The 20,926-nt window shown below is 40.5% G+C and overlaps 1 protein-coding gene across 3 annotated transcripts in view; it reads right to left on the bottom strand.

Annotated features, from left to right (window-relative positions):
* Positions 1-9,959: 9,959 nt before the first annotated feature.
* Positions 9,960-20,926, bottom strand: part of PRKG1 (protein kinase cGMP-dependent 1) — a 1,260,290-nt gene continuing 1,249,323 nt past the window's right edge. For all 3 annotated transcript variants that reach the window (XM_078434117.2, XM_078434116.2, XM_078434118.2), the window contains exons 15-18: positions 17,407-17,529; positions 17,262-17,324; positions 15,941-16,007; positions 9,960-14,351 (exon numbers count right to left, since the gene is read on the bottom strand). In XM_078434117.2, the coding sequence (XP_078290243.1) occupies positions 14,253-14,351; positions 15,941-16,007; positions 17,262-17,324; positions 17,407-17,529 (352 nt within the window). In that variant the 3' untranslated portion in view covers positions 9,960-14,252. The remainder of the gene's footprint in view (positions 14,352-15,940; positions 16,008-17,261; positions 17,325-17,406; positions 17,530-20,926) is intronic.

Below are 20,926 nucleotides of genomic sequence, written 5' to 3'. Positions count from 1 at the left end.
ATTATTTGTTTTTTGGGTGTGGAGTTTGGTGAGTTCTTTATAGATTTTGGATATTAGCCCTTTGTCCAATATGTCGTTTGCAAATATCTTTTCCCATTCCATTGGTTGTCTTTTAGTTTTGTTGATTGTTTCCTTTGCAGTGCAGAAGCTTTTTATCTTCATGAGGACCCAACAGTTCATTTTTGCTTTTAATTCCCTTGCCTTTGGGGATGTGTCAAGTAAGAAATTGCTGTGGCTGAGGTCAGAGAGGTCTTTTCCTGCTTTCTCCTCTAGTGTTTTGATGGTTTCTTGTCTCACATTCAGGTCCTTTATCCATTTTGAGTTTATTTTTGTGAATGGTATCAGAAAGTGGTCTAGTTTCATCTTTCTGCATGTTGCTGTCCAGTTCTCCCAGCACCATTTGTTAAAGAGACTGTCTTTTTTCCATTGGGTATTCTTTCCTGCTTTGTCAAAGATTAGTTGGCCATACATTTGTGGGTCCAATTCTGGAGTCTCTATTCTATTCCATGGTCTATGTGTCTGTTTTTGTGCCAATACCATGCTGTCTTGATGATGACAGCTTTGTAGTAGAGGCTAAAGTCTGGGATTGTGATGCCTCCCACTTTGGTCTTCTTCTTCAAGATTACTTTGGCTATTCGGGGCCTTTTGTGGTTCCATAGGAATTTTAGGATTGCTTGTTCTAGTTTCGAGAAGAATGCTGGTGCAATTTTGATTGGGATTGCATTGAATGTGGAGATAGCTTTGGGTAGTATTGACATTTTGACAATATGTATTCCCCCAATCCATGAGCATGGAATGTTTTTCCATTGCTTTGTATCTTCAATTTCCTTCATAAGCTTTCTATAGTTTTCAGCATACAGATCTTTTACATCTTTGGATAGGTTTATTCCTAGGTATTTTATGGTTCTTGGTGCAATTGTGAATGGGATCAGTTTATTTCTCTTTCTGTTGCTTCATTATTCGTGTATAAGAATGCAACTGATTTCTGTTCATTGATTTTGTATCCTGCAACTTTGCTGAATTCATGGATCAGTTCTAGCAGACTTTTGGTGGCGTCTATTGGGTTTTCCATGTATAGTATCATGTCATCTGCAAACAGTGAAAGCTTGACTTCATGTCTGCCAATTTCAATGCCTTTGATTTCCTTTTGTTGTCTGATTGCTGATGCTAGAACTTCCAACACTATGTTAAACAACAGTGGTGAGAGTGGGCATCCTTCTATCCCGACTTTCTTGAGGGTTTTTACTAAGAAAGGATGCTGAATTTTGTCAAATGCTTTTTCTGCATCGATTGACAAGATCATATAGTTCTTTTCTTTTATTATTGTGATGTATCACATTGATTGATTTGTGAATGTTGAACCAGCCCTGCAGCCCAGTAATGAATCCCATTTGATCATGGTGAATAATTCTTTTTATATGCTGTTGAATTCAATTTGCTATTATCTTATTGAGAATTTTTGCATCCATATTCATCAGGGATATTGGCCTGTAGTTCTCTTTTTTTTTTGCTGGGTCTCTGCTTTGGGACTCAAAGTAAAGCTGGCTTCATAGAATGAAACTGGAAGTTTTCCTTCCCTTTCAATTTTTTGGAACAGCTTGAGAAGGATAGGTATTATCTCTGCTTTAAATGTCTGGTAGAATTCCCCAGGGAAGCCATCTCGTTCTGGACTCTTATTTGTTGGGAGATTTTTGATAACTGATTCAATTTCTTCTCTGGTTATGGGTCTTTTCAGGTTTTTGATTTCTTCCTGTTGGAGTTTTGGAAGTGTGTGGGTACTTAGGAATTTGTTCATTTCTTCCAGGTTGTCCAGTTTGTTGGCATATAATTTTTCATAGTATTCCCTGATAATTGCTTGTATGTCTGAGGGATTGGTTGTAATAATTCCATTTTCATTCATGATTTTATCCATTTGGGTCATCTCCGTTTTCTTTTTGAGAAGCCTGGCTAGAGGTTTATCAATTTTGTTTATTTTTTTAAAAAACCAACTCTTGGTTTCGCTGATCTGCTCTACAGTTTTTTTAGATTCTATATTGTTTATTTCTGCTCTGATCTTTATTATTTCTCTTCTTCTGCTGGGTTTAGGCTGCCTTTGCTGTTCTGCTTCTATTTCCTTTAGGTGTGCTGTTAGATTTTGTATTTGGGATTTTTCTTGTTTCTTGAGATAGGCCTGGATTGCAATGTATTTTCCTCTCAGGACTGCCTTCACTGCATCCCAAAGCGTTTGGATTGTTGTCTTTTCATTGTCATTTGTTTCCATATATTTTTAAATTTCTTCTCTAATTTCTTGGTTGGCCCATTCATTCTTTAGTAGGGTGTTCTTCAACCTCCATGCTTTTGGAGGTTTTCCAGACTTTTTCCTGTGGTTGATTTCAAGTTTCATAGCATTGTGGTCTGAAAGTATGCATTGTATAATTTCAATTCTTGTATACTTATGAAGGGCTGTTTTGTGACCCAGTATGTGATCTATGTTGGAGAATGTTCCATGTGCACTCGAGAAGAAAGTATATTCTGTTGCTTTGGGATGCAGAGTTCTAAATAGATCTGTCAAGTCCATCTGATCCAATGTAACATTCAGGGGCCTTGTTTCTTTATCAATCCTGTGTTTAGATGATCCATCCATTGTTGTAAGTGGGGTATTCAAGTCCCCTGCAGTTACCACATTCTTATCACTAAGGTTGCTTATGTTTGTAATTAATTGTTTTATATATTTGGGGGCTCCCATATTCGGTGCATAGACATTTATAATTGTTAGCTCTTCCTGATGGATAGACCCTATAATTATTATATAATGCCTTTCTTCATCTGTTGTTACATCCTTTCATTTAAAGTCTAGTTTGTCTGATATAAATATGGCTACGCCAGCTTTCTTTTGACTTCCAGTAGCATGATAGGTAGTTCTCCATCCCCTCACTTTCAATCTGAAGGTGTCCTTAGGTCTAAAATGAGTCTCTTGTAGACAGCAAATAGATGGGTCTTGTTTTTTTTTATCCATTCTGATACCCTATGTCTTTTGGTTGGAGCATTTAGTCCATTTACATTCAGTGTTATTATCGAAAGATATGGGTTTATAGTCATTGTGATGTCTGTAGGTTTCATGCTTGTAGTGATGTCTCTGGTCCTTGCAACACTTCACTCACAGAATCCCCCTTAGGATCTCTTGTAGGGCTGGTTTTTAGTGGTGATGAATTCCTTCAGTTTTTGTTTGTTTGGGAAAACTTTTATCTCTCCTTCTGTTCTGAATGACAGACTTGTTGGATAAAGAATTCTCGGCTGCATATTTTTTCTGTCCATCACATTTAAGATTTCCTGCCATTCCTTTCTGGCATGCCAAGTTTCAGTAGATAGGTCTGCTACTACTCATATGTGTCTACCTTTGCATGTTAAGGCCCATTTATCTCTAGCTGCTTTCAGAATTCTTTCTTTATCCTTGTATTTTGCCAGTTTCACTATGATATGTCGTGCAGAAGATCAATTCAAGTTACGTCTGAAGGGAGTTCTCTGTGCCTCTTGGATTTCAATGTCTTTTTCCTTCCCCAGATCAGGGAAGTTCTCATCTATGATTTGTTCAAGTGCACCTTCAGCCCCTTTCTCTCTCTCTTCCTCTTCTGGAATTCCTGTGATACGGATATTGTTCCGTTTGACTGCATCACTTAGTTCTCTAATTCTCTCCTCATATTCCTGGGTTTTTTTAATCTCTCTTTTCCTCAGCTTCCTCCTTTTCCATAATTTAGCTTCTAATTCACCTATCCTCTCCTCTGCCTCTTCAATCTGAGCTGTGTTTGCCTCCAATTTATTTTGCACCTCATTTATAGCATTTTTTAGCTCCTCATGACTATTTCTTAGTCCCTTGATCTCTGTAGCAATAGATTCTCTGCTGTCCTCTATGCTTCTTTCAAGCACAGCAATTAATTTTATTACTGTTATTCTAAGTTCTTTTTCTGTTATATTGCTTAAATCGTTTTTGATCAATTTGTTAGCTTTTGCTACTTCCTGGAGTTTCTTTTGAGGAGAGTTCTTCCATTTTGTCATTTTGGTTAGTCCCTGGAGTGGCACAGAACTTCGGGGCACTTCCCCTGTGCTGTCTGGAGTAACTTGTATTGGTGGGTGGGGCCACAGTCATACCCGATGTCTGTCCCCAGCCCACTGCTGGGGCTACAGTCAGGCTGGTGTGTACCTTATCTTCCCCTGTCCCGGGGGGCAGGACTCACTGTGGAGTGGTGTGGCCCCTGTCTGGGCTGCTTGCACACTGCCAGGCTTGTGGTGCTGCTTTGAAGGGATCTGGTGTATTACCTGGGGTGGATCCACAAGGTGCACAGGGGCGGGAGGGTCAGACTCAGCTTGCTTTGCCTTCAGTGGTCCGCTTTGGGAGGGGCCCTGTGGCACCTGGAGAGAGGCAGACCCGTTGGAGGGATGGATCTGCAGAAGCACAGCATTGGGTGTGTGGGTGGTGCAAGCAAGTTCCGTGATGGGGAGTGGTTTCCTTAGGGGTTTTGGCTGGGGGATGGGAGAGAGAGATGGCGCTGGCCAGTGCTTTTGTTCCCTGTTGACCTGAGCTCTGTTTCCCGGGGCTCAACACCTCTCCCTCCCAGTATCCTTTTGCCCTCCCGCTCTCCTAGCAGAGCTGCTGACGTTTAACGTTCCAGATGTTAAGTCCCACTGGCTGTCAGAACTCACTCCCTCCAGCCCCTCCGCTTTTGCAAGCCAGACTTTGGGGGCTCTGCCTTGCCAGGCAGGCTGCCCCTCCACCGCCCCGGCTCCCTCCCACAGATGCGTGTAGCGCACACCTCCTCTACGCCCTTCCTACCCTCTTCCATGGGCCTCTTGTCTACCCTTGGCTCCAAAGAGTCCGTTCTGCCATTCTTTTGGCAGTTTTCTGGGTTATTTAGGCAGGTGTGGGTGGAATCTAAGTGATCAGCAGGACGCGGTGAGCCCAGCGTCCTCCTACGCCACCATCTTCCCAAGACCAGCCCATGTGCATTTGAAAATAATATATATTCTACTGTTTCAGATGAAATGTTTTGTGTATATCTATTGTGTCCATCTGGCCCAATGTGTCAGTCAAAGACAGTGCTTCCTTGTTGATTTTCTGCCTGGATGATCTATCCATGATGGAAGTGGGGTTTTAAAGTTCCCTACTATGGTTGTATTACTGCCAATTTCTCTCTGTCTCTCTCTTTTGTTCATTAATATTTGTTTTGTGTATTGAGGTGCTTCTTTACTGAGTGCATGGACGTTTACAATTATGGTCTCTTGTTTGATTGTTCCTTTATCATTATATAATATTCTTCTTTGTCTTCTATTATAGTCTTTGTTTAAATGTCTATTTTGTCCACGGGCCCCTGGGTGGCTCAGTCAGTTGAATGTAAGAATTCGGCTCAGATCATGATTTCACTGTGGGTTTGAGTCCCACATTGGGTTCTGTGCTGACAGCATGGATCCTGCTTGGGATTCTCTGTCCCTCTTTCCATGCCCCTCCCCCACTCCCTCCCTCTCTATTTCTCTCCCAAAAATAAACAAACTTTTAAAAAAAGTCTAGGGGCGCCTAGGCGGCTCGGTCGGTTGGGCTTCCGACTTCAGCTCAGGTCACGATCTTACGGTCCGTGAGTTTGAGCCCCGCGTCAGGCTCTGTGCTGACAGCTTGGAGCCTGGAGCCTGTTCCAGATTCTGTGTCTCCCTCTCTCTGACCCTCCCCCGTTCATGCTCTGTCTCTCTCTGTCTCAAAAATAAATAAAAACATTAAAAAAAAATTTTAAAAAAGTCTAAATTTTTCTGATGTATATTGGTACACTGGCTGTTTTTGCTGTTGTTTCCATTTACATGGATTGTTTCCGTCCCTTCACTTTCAGTTTGTAGGTGTTTTTAGGTCTGAGATGAATCTCTTGTAGGCACCACATAGCTGGTCTGTTTTGCTTTCCCATTCCACCACCTTATGTCTTTTTATTAGAGCATTTAAACCATTTACATTTAATTATTGATATGTATGTACTTACTGCCATGTTGTTGTTTCCTATAGTTCTTTTCTGTTACTTGCTTCCTTTCTTGCTCTCTTTGTAATTAGTTTTCTCTAATTTTTTAGAATGTTTATTTTACTTTTGAGAGAGAGACAGAGTGTTAGCTGGGGAGGGGCCGAGAGAGAGGGAGAGACACAGAATGAGAAGCAGGTTCCAGGCTCAGAACTGTCAGCACAGAGCCCGATGCAGGGCTTGAACCCATGTACAGTGAGATCATGACCTGAGTCAAAGTCGAATGCTTAACCAGCAGAGCCACCCAGGCGCTGCGTAATTCATGAGTTTTTGTAGGTTTCTTTCTTTTTCTTTTCTCTTATTATTTTTTTTTTTGTGTGTGTATCATTTCTAGGTTTTGAGATTTGGTTACCACGAGTTTCAGGCATAATATCCTAAGTAAATAGCAGTCTATATTAACTTGATGTCATTTAAGTTCAAACACGTTCTGAAAAGAAAAGGGAGGACTTCTTTCTTTTTTTTACCCCCTTTCCACATTTTATGTACATGCTATCATATTTTATATTTTATTCAAAATTTCCTTATATCCAATTATGACCATTTCTTTTCTACTTAAAGAAGTCCCTTTAACATTTCTTATAATGCTTTTTAGTGGTGATAAACTCCTTTATGTGTGTTTATCTAGGAAACTCTTCACCTCTTCTTCAAATCTGAATGATAACCTTGGTGGGTATTCTCATTTGTAAGTTTTTATGTTTTCAGCATTTTGAATATATCACCCACTCCCTTCTGGCCTGCAGGGTTTTTACTGAAAAATTAGTTCATAGTCTTAGAGGTTTTCACTTGTAGGTAACTTTTTATTTCCGTCTTGCTGCTTTTAAAATTCCCTCTTTATCTTTAGCCACTGACGTTTTAATTATTATATGTTGTGATGTGGACCTCCTTGGTTTACCGTGTTTGGAACTCTTGGTGATTCTTGGACTGGATGTTCATCTCCTTCCCTAGATGAAGGACATTTTCCCCCTATGAAGTTTTCTACCCCTTTCTCTCTCTCTTGCTGCTTCTTCTGAGATCCCTATAATGTGAATGTTTGTTCACTTGCTATTGTCCAAGAGGCCCTTTAACCTATCCTCATTTTTAAAATTCTTACCACTTTTTGCTGTTTCGCTTGGGTGCTTTTTCTCATCCTTTCTTACAGATTGTTGATACAGTCTGCTGCAACTGCTAATGTGTTGATTCCCTCTAGTGTGTGTTTTAACATTTATGTCGCTTACTGTATTCTTCAACTCTGATTGGATATTTTTTATATTTTCTATCAATTTATTGAAGGCCTCACTGAGTTCTTCCACTCTTCTCTCCAGTCCAGTGAGTATCTTTATGATCATTACTTTATTTTTTTTTATTTTTTATTTTAATTTTTTTTAACGTTTATTTATTTTTGAGACAGAGAGAGACAGAGCATGAACGGGGGAGGGGAGAGAGAGAGGGAGACACAGAATCGGAAACAGGCTCCAGGCTCCGAGCCATCAGCCCAGAGCCCGACGCGGGGCTCGAACTCACGGACTGTGAGATCGTGACCTGAGCTGAAGTCGGAGGCTTAACCGACTGAGCCACTCAGGTGGCCCTATTTATTTTTTTTTTAAATCAGGCCTATTGCTTATCTCTGTTTCACTCATTTCTTTTTCTGAGCTTTGTTCTTGTTCTTTCTTTTGGAGCATGTTCCTCTGCATCCCCATCTTGCTTGACTTCCTGTGTGTGTTCCTATGGATTAGGCAGAACAGGTACTTTTTAGCCTGAGGGTATGGTCTTGTGTATGGCTGTCCCCTAGACAGACTGTGTGTGCTTGGTGACTTTTTCTGGCTGGCTGGAGCTGGGGCTGGCGTGGGCTGGAGATCGTGAGGCTTTCCATGTGTTGGGAACCCTGTCAGAGTAGCTAAAGCTGATGAGGACACAGGCTCTGTTCAGTGCACTGAGGGCACACTGCCAGGACAGCTGAAGCTGACACGGGCACAAGCCAAGGTGTCCTGGGGTGCTCTGTGTGTGGGGTGGCGGGTCTGAGGTGGCAGTGGGAGGTCTCTGAATTGCTCTGCACGGAAAGTACCCCGGCAGGACAGCAAAAACGAAAGTAGGGGCGAGCTGTAGGCACCTGGGGCTCTACACACAGAGGTTCATCTTGGCAGGATAGCTGAAGCTGAAGTGGATGTAAACTGGGGTGTTCTACAAGTCTCCATGTACAGGGTGCCCCAAAGATGCTGCTAGAGCTGAGGCAGGGCACAGGCTGGTTGGTCATTGGGTGCTCCATGCAGGGGGTGCCCTGGCAGGACAGCTAACTTTAAAATGGGCATGGGCTGGTGTGGTCACCGAGCTCTCTGAGCAAAATATGCCCTGGCGAGACAGCTGACGCTGAGCTGGGTACAGGCCGGTTGTCCCACGGTGTCCAGTGCAGGGAGAGCCCTGGCCAGGCTACTGGAACCAAGACCTGTGTGGGCAGGAGCGTCCTGGGGTGCTCTGTGCGGGGGTCCCCTGGCCAGGTGGCTGGAAACATGTCCATAACTCCTTTCTCTTCCAAAGAAAAGAAAGACTTTTTCTTTGGTCTTTTACGTTATCATTCCTGAAATGCTTTTCCACGAATCCTCTTTCTCTTCCTCAGATATTTTCACCAAAATGTGCTAAGGTGCTTGTTAAAACTATAGATTCTGGGGCTATGTCAAAATAACCATGGGTGGTGCTGGAAATATTTTCACCGTATTTCCCAGATACATATCACGACATCGATGTTAAAAGAACACTGGCTTGGAACATGTGTCTTGAGCCTATTAATTTCTATGAAATCTGTGACAACCCTTAGGATTCTTAGCGAGACCTTGCTTTCTCTTTTTTCTTTTAATTTGGTGGTATTATTATTATTATTATTGCATGGCCTTAATTCGTCTGGCTTCGCCAATGGGCATGTGGATGGTTTGTTTTTTGCCCCATAGACTCACCCTGGTCAAAAAACATAGGTGGAATAGGTAAACATTACTGTTTTTTTTTTTTTCTTTCAGTTTATGGGGCTTCTGAGTCGGAAAGGAGAAGTATGGAACAAAGAGAAAAACTCTAGGGATCTCAGAAAAAAAAAAGGTTGCTCTGTGTTATGTGCCTTACACATTTAGGGCTGTAACTGAGACTCGACATTCTGCTTGCACATCTACCCTTAATCAAGCTGCGTGATCAACAATACATTCGAGCCAAATTGATCATCGATTCCTGCTGTCATAGGTAATTGTGTGATTTACTTCAATTGTAGTTAACTTGTGCAAGATGTGACAGTGGTGTAAATGCAACATGCTCACATGCTTCAGCTCATCACGAGTATTGATCTGCACGCCTCTCCAAAAACTGTAATTAATACCAAAGGAAAACAAAACAAAACAAAACAAAACTTCCCAGGATCAAAGACGACCGTTCTTAGATCAAGGGTATGAAAAATCACAGAATATAAGGGAAGGATACTGAAAACTGTGGTTGAGTTCTATTTGCAGAAGAAATGACATGACTGGATGGGCTGCAAAGATTCACGAAGCTGCCTTTCCTAGAAGTCTTAGCACACAGCCTTGTACAAGACTTAACCTTTCTGATGTTTTGCTGAGTTCACGGTTTGACCAAGGGTAGCCCGAACAAGGAGAGTGTGGTGGGGTGGGGGGGAGGGGTAGGGGTAGGGGCACACAGAACACCACTGAGGTTGGGGCTTGTGTGCGTATCTGCATTTGCCTTTCTGTTCACACTGGATGGCCTGACTTACCTGACTTATCCCCACTGAATTCTTTAAACTGCTCTGCTAGCTTAGCTTTCCATCAGATCATAATACATGCCGGTGTGAAGGACACCTGGGTCCTAAGTAACATTTCTCTTGTTTTAGTGACGTTCTAAAATAGCGCTGCGGCGTATTTCCATTGCAGGAAGATTCGTCAACCGTGTTCTCGAAATCTTGTCTGGAATGAAACATCAACGAAGTTCAAAAGTAATTATTTTTTTTTATTTCAACTCTATAAAGTATACAACAGGCACTCAGCAACTACAGCTGCAGGAAAAATACAGAGCAAATCAAAGCAGGTGAATTTTATGAAAAAGTTTTTAATCTACACCAAAAGAGTGCAAGTGGTCACTGACCATTTGATGACAGTGGTTGCATTCTGACTAACAAAGGACTCTTTCATGTGGAACAAATTGTAAGAGGACAATCAAATAACCATAGCTGTGAGAATACAAAAGAACCGACCAATTGTAAAAACATCGTACGATGAAATAAAGTGGACAGATGATGCCTAAAGAAATGTCCCTTTCCTCGGAAAGCCCAAACCTCTGAGTCACTGTCAGGGTCCCAGAGTTCTGTAAATTCAGGGGCAGATAAGGAGGAGGGCTAACAACACGCTTCCAATGTTTATCTTCCCAGGTCTGTTGCAAACTTGCCTCCTACGTGATTTGCATATACAAGAACTCAGAAAGCATCCTGTTTTGTTGAGGAGTGCGCTAAGGTACGTTTTCGTCATTGGTTTCATAACGACGTGTCACTTGCTGAATCTTCTTTTGAGTTGGGTCGTTACGAATGGAGTCTATAAAATGAGGCATTAGAACTTGACTGCACTAATTGTTTTTTTTTTAACGGGATCTGCACAGCTTAGCAAAACAGGAATACCTGTGTACAGACTGATAGTATGTCATAGATTAATTTGACCTGCACATACATTTATACATTTCACAGAAATGACGCTGTATCTCAGTAACAGATACACAGCTCTGGTACATGTAACAGAAATTAGAGAACAACTTCATCATTTCTGTAATTCAATATTATATAATAAAGGCTTAGAAATTGTTAGCAGAAAGAACTGTAAAACGCAGCAAGCTAAGAAAGGACAACATTTTGAGGTGGATTTGTCTCTCTCATGCAGCATAACACCAAATTTGTTTTTTAATAGGATGCCAGGAATTTAAGGCACTTGCAACAATGCCAGATAGCCAGGTCATGTCCTAAACTATGGAACAGATGAAACCGTACAGTGGACGTAATTTTCAATAATACTGACAATTATGACATTAATTCAAGTCTACTTGGACCTAAAAACATTATTCAGTACAAAGAAGATGAAATAATAATGCTGTGAAACACTAAAAAAAGGTATATGTACCACAAAATATCACACAAAAATATCTATTTACATAAATATTTGTCTGTGGTCCTATTGTGAAAGAAAACATCGTTATGGATAATGCACAGATCACCTCTACTGTATGAATCCGTTCTAACTTCCTTGTTTTCAGTGTGGTGGCTGACTTCTCTAAGCTCGCCATTAGCTCAGTCCTTTAGAAATGAAACCGGAAAAATGCAATAGTTGAATTCATGTGTTACACATGTGTGATTCACATGCAAATCCCATAATTTTAAGAAACGTGACTTGAATATCATCAAAATAAATTTGTTTTCAGTGCCACATGGATCTGCTTCATATGTAACAAAGAAGGTACAAACATGAAAATCATTGATAGGAAATTTCCAGAAATCATTTTCGCTAACGTATTCAGTGTATCTCAAATATCGGGATGTCCCTTTCCTTTGGCAGTTTTCAGTTTTCCTGTGCGTCAGGATGCACAGAAAGCCCTTATTTCCCAGACTCAAAGTATTAACAAGAAAGTCAGTTAACAGATCACACGAGTTGGCACTATTCTAACTTAGCCAGATGTTCTCCAGCGTAAGAACATGGAGGGGTATGAAAAATTCGGAAATGAAGTGAGATGCCCTTTACGGAGCTGACAGTGAATGTTAGCCCTAGTGTCTTAGGACAGGATTTAAATCCTTACATTTCAATGCCTAAGATTAGATGACTGTGAGCAATTTTTGGAAGATGGTCACCTTTATTTGCTAGTGATTGCTTTAGACATCCTAATGCAGCGCCACAGGTGAAATGAACGAAGACAGAGCGACAGGTGGGAGAGACGGCCGACAGTTCCATTGAGCTGAATGTTCTCTTCATTCCTCAGAGAACCCGTACGTTGTTGTCTTAGACTTGAACCATAGTTTCAACATCCACGGTAAGGGCTAACCTCTGGGGTTACTGGGGCATTTGAAAAACTGCTGGAACAGATTCTCTTAAATAATGACGAGATAAACTTAGTATCTAGCAAATCGTTAGCATGCCTAAAGCACTCTTTTAACAAAACTCACTGAACATGGACCATGATATTGAAATTATGTACTTTTACGAGCCCAGTTAAAAGCAATATAAAAATTCTGAAGTAGCACTCACAGCTGGATTTTAGCTTGGTACATTTTATATTCTGAAATCTGTAGAAGAAAGTGGATATCTTGGGGAATAAATGGATCTTAAGCAATTGTTTGCAAAGGCCAGAAAAACACAAGAGTAACCGTAACATCTTGGGGGGTCAAAGTTTGAATTTGAAAGTTTAACGTTACTCTGATTATGTTTAATATGCCCTTATAATTTTTATTCCCCAAATGTTTTTTTAGATCATTACACGTTGATATCCTATTCTAAAGTAGTCTTAGTATGAAAAAATCAATGACCGACGTGGACATGTTTTTTGCAGAACCGTCTACGTTTGATTGACTTTAAAAAAAAGAAAATTCTCTCCTGGAACAAGGCAAACTTCAATTTGATGTACCAAATTCACACACAGCTCTAAATCAGGATGACAGCTTGTAAGATTATGCGTTTGTCTACGCAGGTTTAATGCTACTTGTCCAGGAAAAGCTTCCAAATGTCTCTGCTACTTAGAACAGCTCATAGTAGTCAACTCGCCTGCCAACAGAGGATTCACTTTAAACTGCTGATTCTTCTCCCCTCATGAAAAAGCAAATCAGTCTGGTATTTTCAGATACGTTTCAGGATTGCAATACTTCCATCCTACTTAATGAAAACTTCTGCTTAAGAAATCAGGGTCCTGTGTTCTCCTCTACTCTCACGCATGCATGAACTCACATCGGCTCATTCACAAAAAGTGAATCAACACCTGGCCAGGTCCTGTCCTGTTCCCTGACCTCGCATAAGGAAGGTCCCTCATCTGGTAACTCTTGATGATTTTGTGCTTTCTTCTTCTTCTTTTTGGTTCAGGCCTAAGACAAGAAGCCAGTTGAATGGGTTTTAATCACCTTTCCCCTCAACCCTAGACTATGTTGTGTAAGTGAAATCTGACGGGAGTTTCATTGGTAAATGTAGTGAAAATGCTTGAGTCTCTGGCTACACAGGTGATGATTAGAATTTGTGTTGTCTGCTCAGACACGGACATTTACAGATGAAAGATATACATAGCACCTATATAGTTTATTTTTATTTTTGGATGGATCTTCATCCCTCTCCACCCCACCCCCCCCACCCCAAGGGTTGATTTTTATAAAAGGGACTATTTTAAGCCTCAGTCTGAGAGTATGTTAGGTAATAAAGAAAAATCAATTGGCTGCTAGTCACTGATTTCCAGGACCATCTTGAAGCATGATATTTTAAACGATATGAAATGGTTTGTGAATTGCTTTTTTTTTTTCCACTCTGTCATGCCAATTTATCAAGAAAAGAAACAAACAAATGTCATGCAGGTTTTTTTTTTTTTTCAATCCTCCGTGAAAACGCATATATATACCCGCCGGGAGGCTTCATAGCAGTTGTGCTTTGATTGTATCAATTTTTAAAATCTGTCAGAAAGGAAAGGTAACATTCAGCCTCGTCATCAGCACTGTTGGGAAACAAAATCAGGAAACTTCTAGCACTGGTTTGACATGAACGCCGTGACCCATAGACGCGTGGCCCTCTTCCGTATGGTATAGACACCGGCTTGCGCTCATAGATCCCATGGCCTCCCTTGAAGGAAAGGAAGAGCCCCGTTTTGGTACCACGGCAACCGATCGGACCCCATACATTATTTTTTGATCTTGGCCATTCTAGCCAGGTACGGACTCTTTCTCTAGGTTGAAGTATTTCTTACAGTCTTTCAAATTACAGTCAGAGCAAAGCAAGATCATTGCAACGACAGGAAACCTCTCTTTACTGGCGAAGGGCTTTGCTTCAGGACCACCATGTCAACTGCTACTGTTAGGATCAAACAGAAAACATGTAAAGAGCACTACTGTCGTCTAAGCAAGAAGTCCTAATGCCACTGTAGTTACTGGAGCAGCATCGATCAAAGGCATCATGGTGACCCCGAGCACTGATCTTCTCTCCGTCCCTCAGGTTTGCTGTCAGCCGTGTCTCAGAGAAAGCTGACTTCAGCAAGGCAGAAGCAGGTAAGAGAAATACATTAGAAGTCTATGTCCCAGCCCGAGTTGTCATCAGGTGGTGGTTCATCACTGTCCTCAGGGAAACTGTCAAAATTGCTTGTGTCTGTGGGTGATGCAACCTACAAATGAGAGAGGGGGTGACCGAGAAGGGATTTCTTGATTTTTGGTTGTTTTTTTTTTTTTAGTAAAATCCCAAACTAGATTTTTAAAAAGCATTCTTTATTCATTCCCCGATCAGTGACTGTTGTTTGAATGGCTACCAGGTGGCAGGCTTTGTGCTTTTTACTGGGGCAGTGAATAAAAAAAGACATTGCTCTTGCCCTACCCTGGCAGGGAGTACCTTGTAGGACTAAAAACAAATAATCACAAAAATCTGTAGATGACTATAAGGTTTTGCTTAGTGTTAGGAAGAAAAAAGACTTGAGAGTATGAGTGATGATGGAAAGCCTCTTTGAAAAAATATTTCTTTTTTTTTTTTTTAACGTTTATTTATTTTTGAGACAGAGAGAGAGCATGAACTGGGGAGGAGCAGAGAGAGAGGGAGACACAGAATCGGAAGCAGGCTCCAGGCTCTGAGCCCGATGGGGGGCTTGAACTCATGGACCGCGAGATCGTGACCTGAGCTGAAGTCGGACGCTTAACCGACTGAGCCACCCAGGCGCCCCGAAAAAATATTATTTCAAAACTAAGAATTGGTGAGTTCAAAAAAGAGGATGTAGCACGTGCAAAGGTCCCGAGGTGAGAGAGAGTGCTTCATGCTGTGAAGTGATCCAAAGGGGCCAATGTGGCTGCTGTGTAAGAGAGGATAGGACTGGACTGAGAAATAGGAGAAGCAGGCAGAAATCAGGCTGGGTAGAGCCCTGTAGACCATCTTAAGTCTTGTGTGTGTTTATTTCAAGTAGAATAAAAGCCATTTCTGACCTCGGTCAGAACTCTTGCAAATTTCTTGGGCAAAGTCCAAACTGTAGAGCATCAGTAAAAGCAGTAAAAAATCCATCCTTTAGTTTCCCTCATATTCTATAATATTTAGAACCTCTTATACACTAATATATATATGGGTATATCCATAAAAGGAAACCTCTGGTAGATGTAGGCAAGTATAATTCAGGCTTACTCTCTACTCTTGTTCTAAAAACAAAACTTGAAGAACGCAATTAGAATCTGCTATGTGAGCCACGGTAACGGGGTTTTTGTTTGCGAATAGGCATAAGCACTGACACAGAAATAAATCTCAGAAGTAGGGAAAATGCTTCTGAATAAAGAGCAGGCTTGAGTTAGTCCCAGGGGAAGGAAGCATATACCTGAAAGGCTCAGGACCACAAAGCGGTCTGTGCCTTTTCGTAAAGATGCAGCATTAAGCAGAAATACGTAAAAATGCAATCAACTGAAATCTATTTCAAGTTAATACAGTCCAAACCCTGAGTCACCCTCACTGGGCTGCTATTTCACAAAAACCCCGATATGTTCAGAAAAGACAGTTAAGGAATGAGAATCCTTTTCTTTTAGAGCCCGATAAAAGGATAAATAAATTGGAACGAATAGTTGAAACAGGTAATGATAGAATACACATACAATAACCATCTCCTAACTGGCCTCTTTTTAAGGTTGCAGTTTAGATACTATTCTAATGTGGTGCTTCTATAATTTATTTAATCTGATCACAGGATAAAACCTTGTCACACAAGTATTTGCTGGGAAGTCTACTTACACTTGGTATTATAGGAGGTGTCAAGGTGCCTTTTCTTAAGCCTTCCCAGTTAAAGCCCTCAAACCATCTAGGAAAGGGAGGAGAAAAAGGAGCTGGTTAAAGGCATTTTACTTTAGGTGAAACCCCGTTGCAACATATTTGATGTGGAAATATCCATACCGGATGGAAAGCAGAAAGGCGAACATTTTCAACGTGACATAAATGTATTCGGTGTCATTGTTGAAATATTGAACATCGGTTACAAATAACTCCTTTGTCCCCCTGGCAATTTCGTCACAATGTCTGTATGACCTTGTTCCTGTACTATCATTATAACTTAATAAGTGTCATGATATACTTAGCCCATGATCTACTTGGACATCTTATTTTAAGGCAATGGAATCAGGGCATGAAAGTCAGGACAGAAAATTATTTTTCCAGCTTTGCACTGATTCCTTGGGCAGCCTAATTAACCTTTTCACATCACTATATTAGTCAGGTCTAACTCTGAGTTGGTACTGTTTTTGTGTTCGTAGAAGAAAGCACTGAATATGCAATACTAGGGTCATAATAATTTCTAGTAAAATGTCATTTTTAGTTAAGTGTTAAAAAAATGAAGGTATTTGTGTTCAGATTTTCTGTGAAAATGAGGAGCAGATAACACTAAGTTTTTTGCTTCTGTTTTGTTTTTAAAAGTTTCCAGCAGTAACAAATGCTTACACCAAATTCTTAGCAGGTGTTTTAGGTATTTATAGATACTTTGGTAAATAAGTTCTTTTTGCACAGATGTGCATTTCCTGTGGGTGTTACACAGACAGACTAATAAAAAACAACAATTGGGTCTTAGATTAGCACTCAGATATCCAATTAACTAGGTAAGGTTTGAAATTTAAGATGCTTCCATCACTTAAAAACAACGCTGTACTCAGTACTTTATCATCTAATTGGGAAGCGGGTAGAAAAATATATTCCAGTTTTAGTCTAGGAAATGAGGCATGATATGGTGGAGGACTTGTGTTTTTGATATTCTGGTAGAGAACAGAATTCTAGAATCCACCTAGAATTCAATCGATCAATCTAGTTCACATTTCCTCTTGGTGCCAGAGGGGAGCAACGCTCGTTAGCATGAGCTGGGAGAAACCGAATTCAGTGAATCGGTCACTTAGTATGGCACAGGGTCACGTGCGGCTGTGCTGTCCCCAAAGGCTAACTGGTCTGAACGTCCCCTCCAGTGTTCCCATGGGCTAACTGTGTCAGTCACACAGCCAGTAGCTTAAAAAGAACAGCCCGGGGAGGGGCTTTCTGGACCCTCCCACAGAAAGGTCAGGGGAAGAACACTTACTTGTGCTTTTGAATGTCTTTGACGCCATTTTTCAAATTCCCTAGTCTTTCCGATGGGTTATCCCTGGAAAGAAAACAACAACTGTAAGGGATCCAATCGTGTTCCCATCATGATCCTTTCAAACGTCACGTGGCCAAACGCTTACCTGCATAGTTTTTTAATTAAGTTAGCAGCATTTTTGACAATCTTCTTTGGAAATTCTATCATGTCAATCCCCCTCAGTATGATGTTATAGGTTTTCATAGGGTCTGGGCCTGAGAATGGCGGGCTGCAAAGGTGAGAGGTGAAAAGAGAATCACTTGTATTTTCTAAATAAGAAATCCTAAACTGTTATAACTCCACCAGTCTTATTTGGGGACATATATTAGTCGTGGTAACACGGAATGAAGCTGGATTAATAGCAAAACCATGTGGAAACCTTTGTGAGTAAATCATGTAGCAAAACCATATACGGGGGTGCCTGGATGGCTCAGTGGGTTAAGTGTCCCGCTTTGGCTCAGGCCATGATCTTGCGGCTTTAACCCCCCCACCTTGGGCTCTGTGCTGACAGCTCGGAGCCTGGAGCCTCCTTCGGATTCTGTGTCTCCCTCTCTGTCTGCCCCTCCTCCACTCGCTCGTGCACTCTCTTCCTCAAAAATAAATAAATATTAAAAATACAAACAGCCACCCCCTGCCAAACCATATATGGGTCAAGTTTATCTGCCATTCCTCTCATGTCTTGTTAGTCTTGCTGTCCTTGGCCATTCAAGATGTGGCTTCCACTTTCTAGCCCTTTTCCTGCACCTGTCAGGAAATTATACTCACTGATTATACTCAACATGAAGTCCAAAATCACTAGACAGCTACAAGGATGCCAGTAATAGGACTCCATCTCCTGCTAACACCCCCCTCACTCGCTGGGATCAGGACGCCATGTCTGCTCTCTGAAATACCAAGCATCTTCGCACCTCAGAATGCGGTTTGTTTTGCCTGGAAGGTTCTTCCCATATTTACCTGGCCAAAGGGTTATGCCGCTTTCCAAAAAAAGGTCTACTCCGATCAACCTACGAGATGAAACTGATCCCATCACCTCTGTCAACCAACATAATGCGACGATTTAGTCTACTACTTGAATTTAAACTTGATTATATATTTTTTTAAAGTAATCTCTACACCCACTGTGGGGCTCAAACTCACAACCCAGAAATCAAGAGTCGTATGCTCCACAGACTGAGCCAGCCAGGCACCCCTTGAGTTTAAACTTAAAAGAGTCACCTGCCATGATCTCTTCCACATCCTTTAGCTTTTTCACGACATCTAGCCGTCCATTTCCCCCTAGCATTACTTATTCTTCCTCTGTTGGAGAGTAATTGACCACATAAGCAAATGTTTACTTCTGTACTCTCTGTTCGGCTCCCATGGTCTGTGTGTCTACTTTTGTGCTTCGTTCTTCTTTCTTAGGATTGCTTCTGCTATTCAGGGTCTTTGGTGGTTTCATACGGATTTTAGTATTATTTGTCCTAGTTCTGTGAATAATGCTATTGGAATTTTGATAGGGATCGCACTGAATCTGTAAAGTGATTTGGGTAGTATGGGCATTTTAACAATACGAATTCTTACAATCCAGGAGCACAGACCATGTTTCCATTTGCTCCCAATTTCTTTCATCAAAATTTAATAGTTTTTGGAGAACAGGTCTTTCACCTCCTTGGTTAAGTTTATCTTCAGTAACTTTATTTTATTTTTTGGTGCAATGTAAATAGAATTGCTTTCTTAAGTTCTCCTTCTGCTTTGTTATTAGTGAATAGAAAGACAACAGATTGCTGTGTATTAATTTTTTGTCTTCCAACGTTACTGAATTCACTTATTATTTCTAACGGTTTTTTGATGGCGTATTTAGGGTTTTCTACGTGTAGTACTGTGCCATCTGCAAACAGTGACAGTTTAAATTCTTACCACGTTGGATGCCTTTTATTTCCTTTTCTTGTCTGACTGCTTCAGCTATGACTTCCAGTACTATGTTGAATAACAGTGGTGATAGTGGAAATTCTTGTATTGTTTCTGGATCTCTCAGTTTCTCACCATTGAGTATGATGTTAGTTGGGGTTTTTTCATATACGGACTCTAATATGTTAAGGTATGTTCTTTCTAAACCCGCTTTGTTGAGGGTATTATATACAGATGCTGAATTCTGTCAAAACCTTTTTATGCATCTGTTAAGATGATCATATGGGCTTTACCCTTTTTCTTGTCAATGTGGTCTATGATGTTGATTGATTTGAGAATACTGAACCACCCTTGTATCCCCAGAATAAATCCCACCTAATCGTGGTGAGTGATCCTTTTAACGTATTATTGAATGTGGTTTGCTGATATTTTGTGGAGAATTTTTAAATCCAGGTTCTTCAAGTATATTGACCTGCAGTTCTCTTTTTTGGTAGTGTCTTTGGTTTTGGTATCAGTGTAATACTGGTCTTATAAAATGAAGGTTTCTTTTTATTAGTAATAGTTTGGGGAGACTAGCTATCAGTTCTTCCTTAAATGTTGGGTAGGATTCACCTGTGAAGCCCTCTTTTCCTCAGCTTTTGTTTATTGGGGTTTTCTTGATTACTAGTTATAGGTTTGTTTTTAAAACAATTTTGTTACTAGTAATAGGTTTGTTCAGAGTTGCTATTTCTTCCTGATTTTGTTTTGAACGATTGTGTATTTCTAGAAATTTATCCATTTCTTTTAGATTGTCCACTTTGGTGGCACATAATTTTTATAGTATTCCTTCTCTAATAACCTTTGCATTTTGGTACTGTTGGTTGTTGCTTTCCTTTCACTTCTGATATTATTTGGATTCTCTTTTTTCCTTCATGAGTCTTGCTATATAGTCTTCTCAATATTGTTTCTCTTTTAAGAAAACAATACTCACTTTCATTGATCCTTTGTATTCTTTTCTTTTTTTTTTTTTTGTCTCTCATTTATTTCCTCTCTGATTTTTATTATTTCCTCTCTTCTTTGTCTTTGTTATTTTTGTAACTTCTTTACTGTTTGAGGTAAGCCTCTGCTACTACAAATTTCCTTCTTAGAACTGCTTTTGCTGCTTCCCAAAGATTTTGGATGGTTTTGTTTACATTGTCTCCATGTTTGTTGTTGCTGCTGGTATCTGTGTATTTTTAAATATTCCCTCTTTGATTTGTTCGTTGACAAATTGGTCATTTGGTAGCACATTGTTTAGCCTCTTTATGTTTTTGGGTTTTTTTTCTTTTTTGTAACTGATTTGTAGTTTCATACCATTGTGGTTGGAAAACATGCTTGATATGGTTTCAATCTTAAATGTATTGAGACTTGTAGCCTAAATTGTGCTCTATCCTGGGGACTGTTTCACGTGCTTTTCATTCTGAAAAGAATGTGTATTCTGCTACTGTTGGATGGAATGGGCCATATCTGTCTGTTATGCCCATCTAGTCTAATGTGTCTTTCAAAGACACTGTTTCCTTACTGACTTCCTGCCTGGATGACAGGTCCATTGACACAAGTGGGGTGTTAATGTCCCCTGCTATGTTGTCTTACTGTCAATTTTCCCTTTATGTTCATACTTGCTTAATGTACTTAGGTGCTCCCATGTTGGTGGATCGGTATTTACAACTGTTAAATCCTCTTGTTGGACAGATCCCTTTATCTCTATGTAACACTCTTCT

The sequence above is a fragment of the Panthera onca genome, chromosome D2, assembly GCF_046562875.1.
Source record: "Panthera onca isolate mPanOnc1 chromosome D2, mPanOnc1 haplotype 2, whole genome shotgun sequence".
Lineage (NCBI taxonomy): Eukaryota > Metazoa > Chordata > Mammalia > Carnivora > Felidae > Panthera > Panthera onca.
This window is presented reverse-complemented; position numbering and strand designations above follow the sequence as displayed.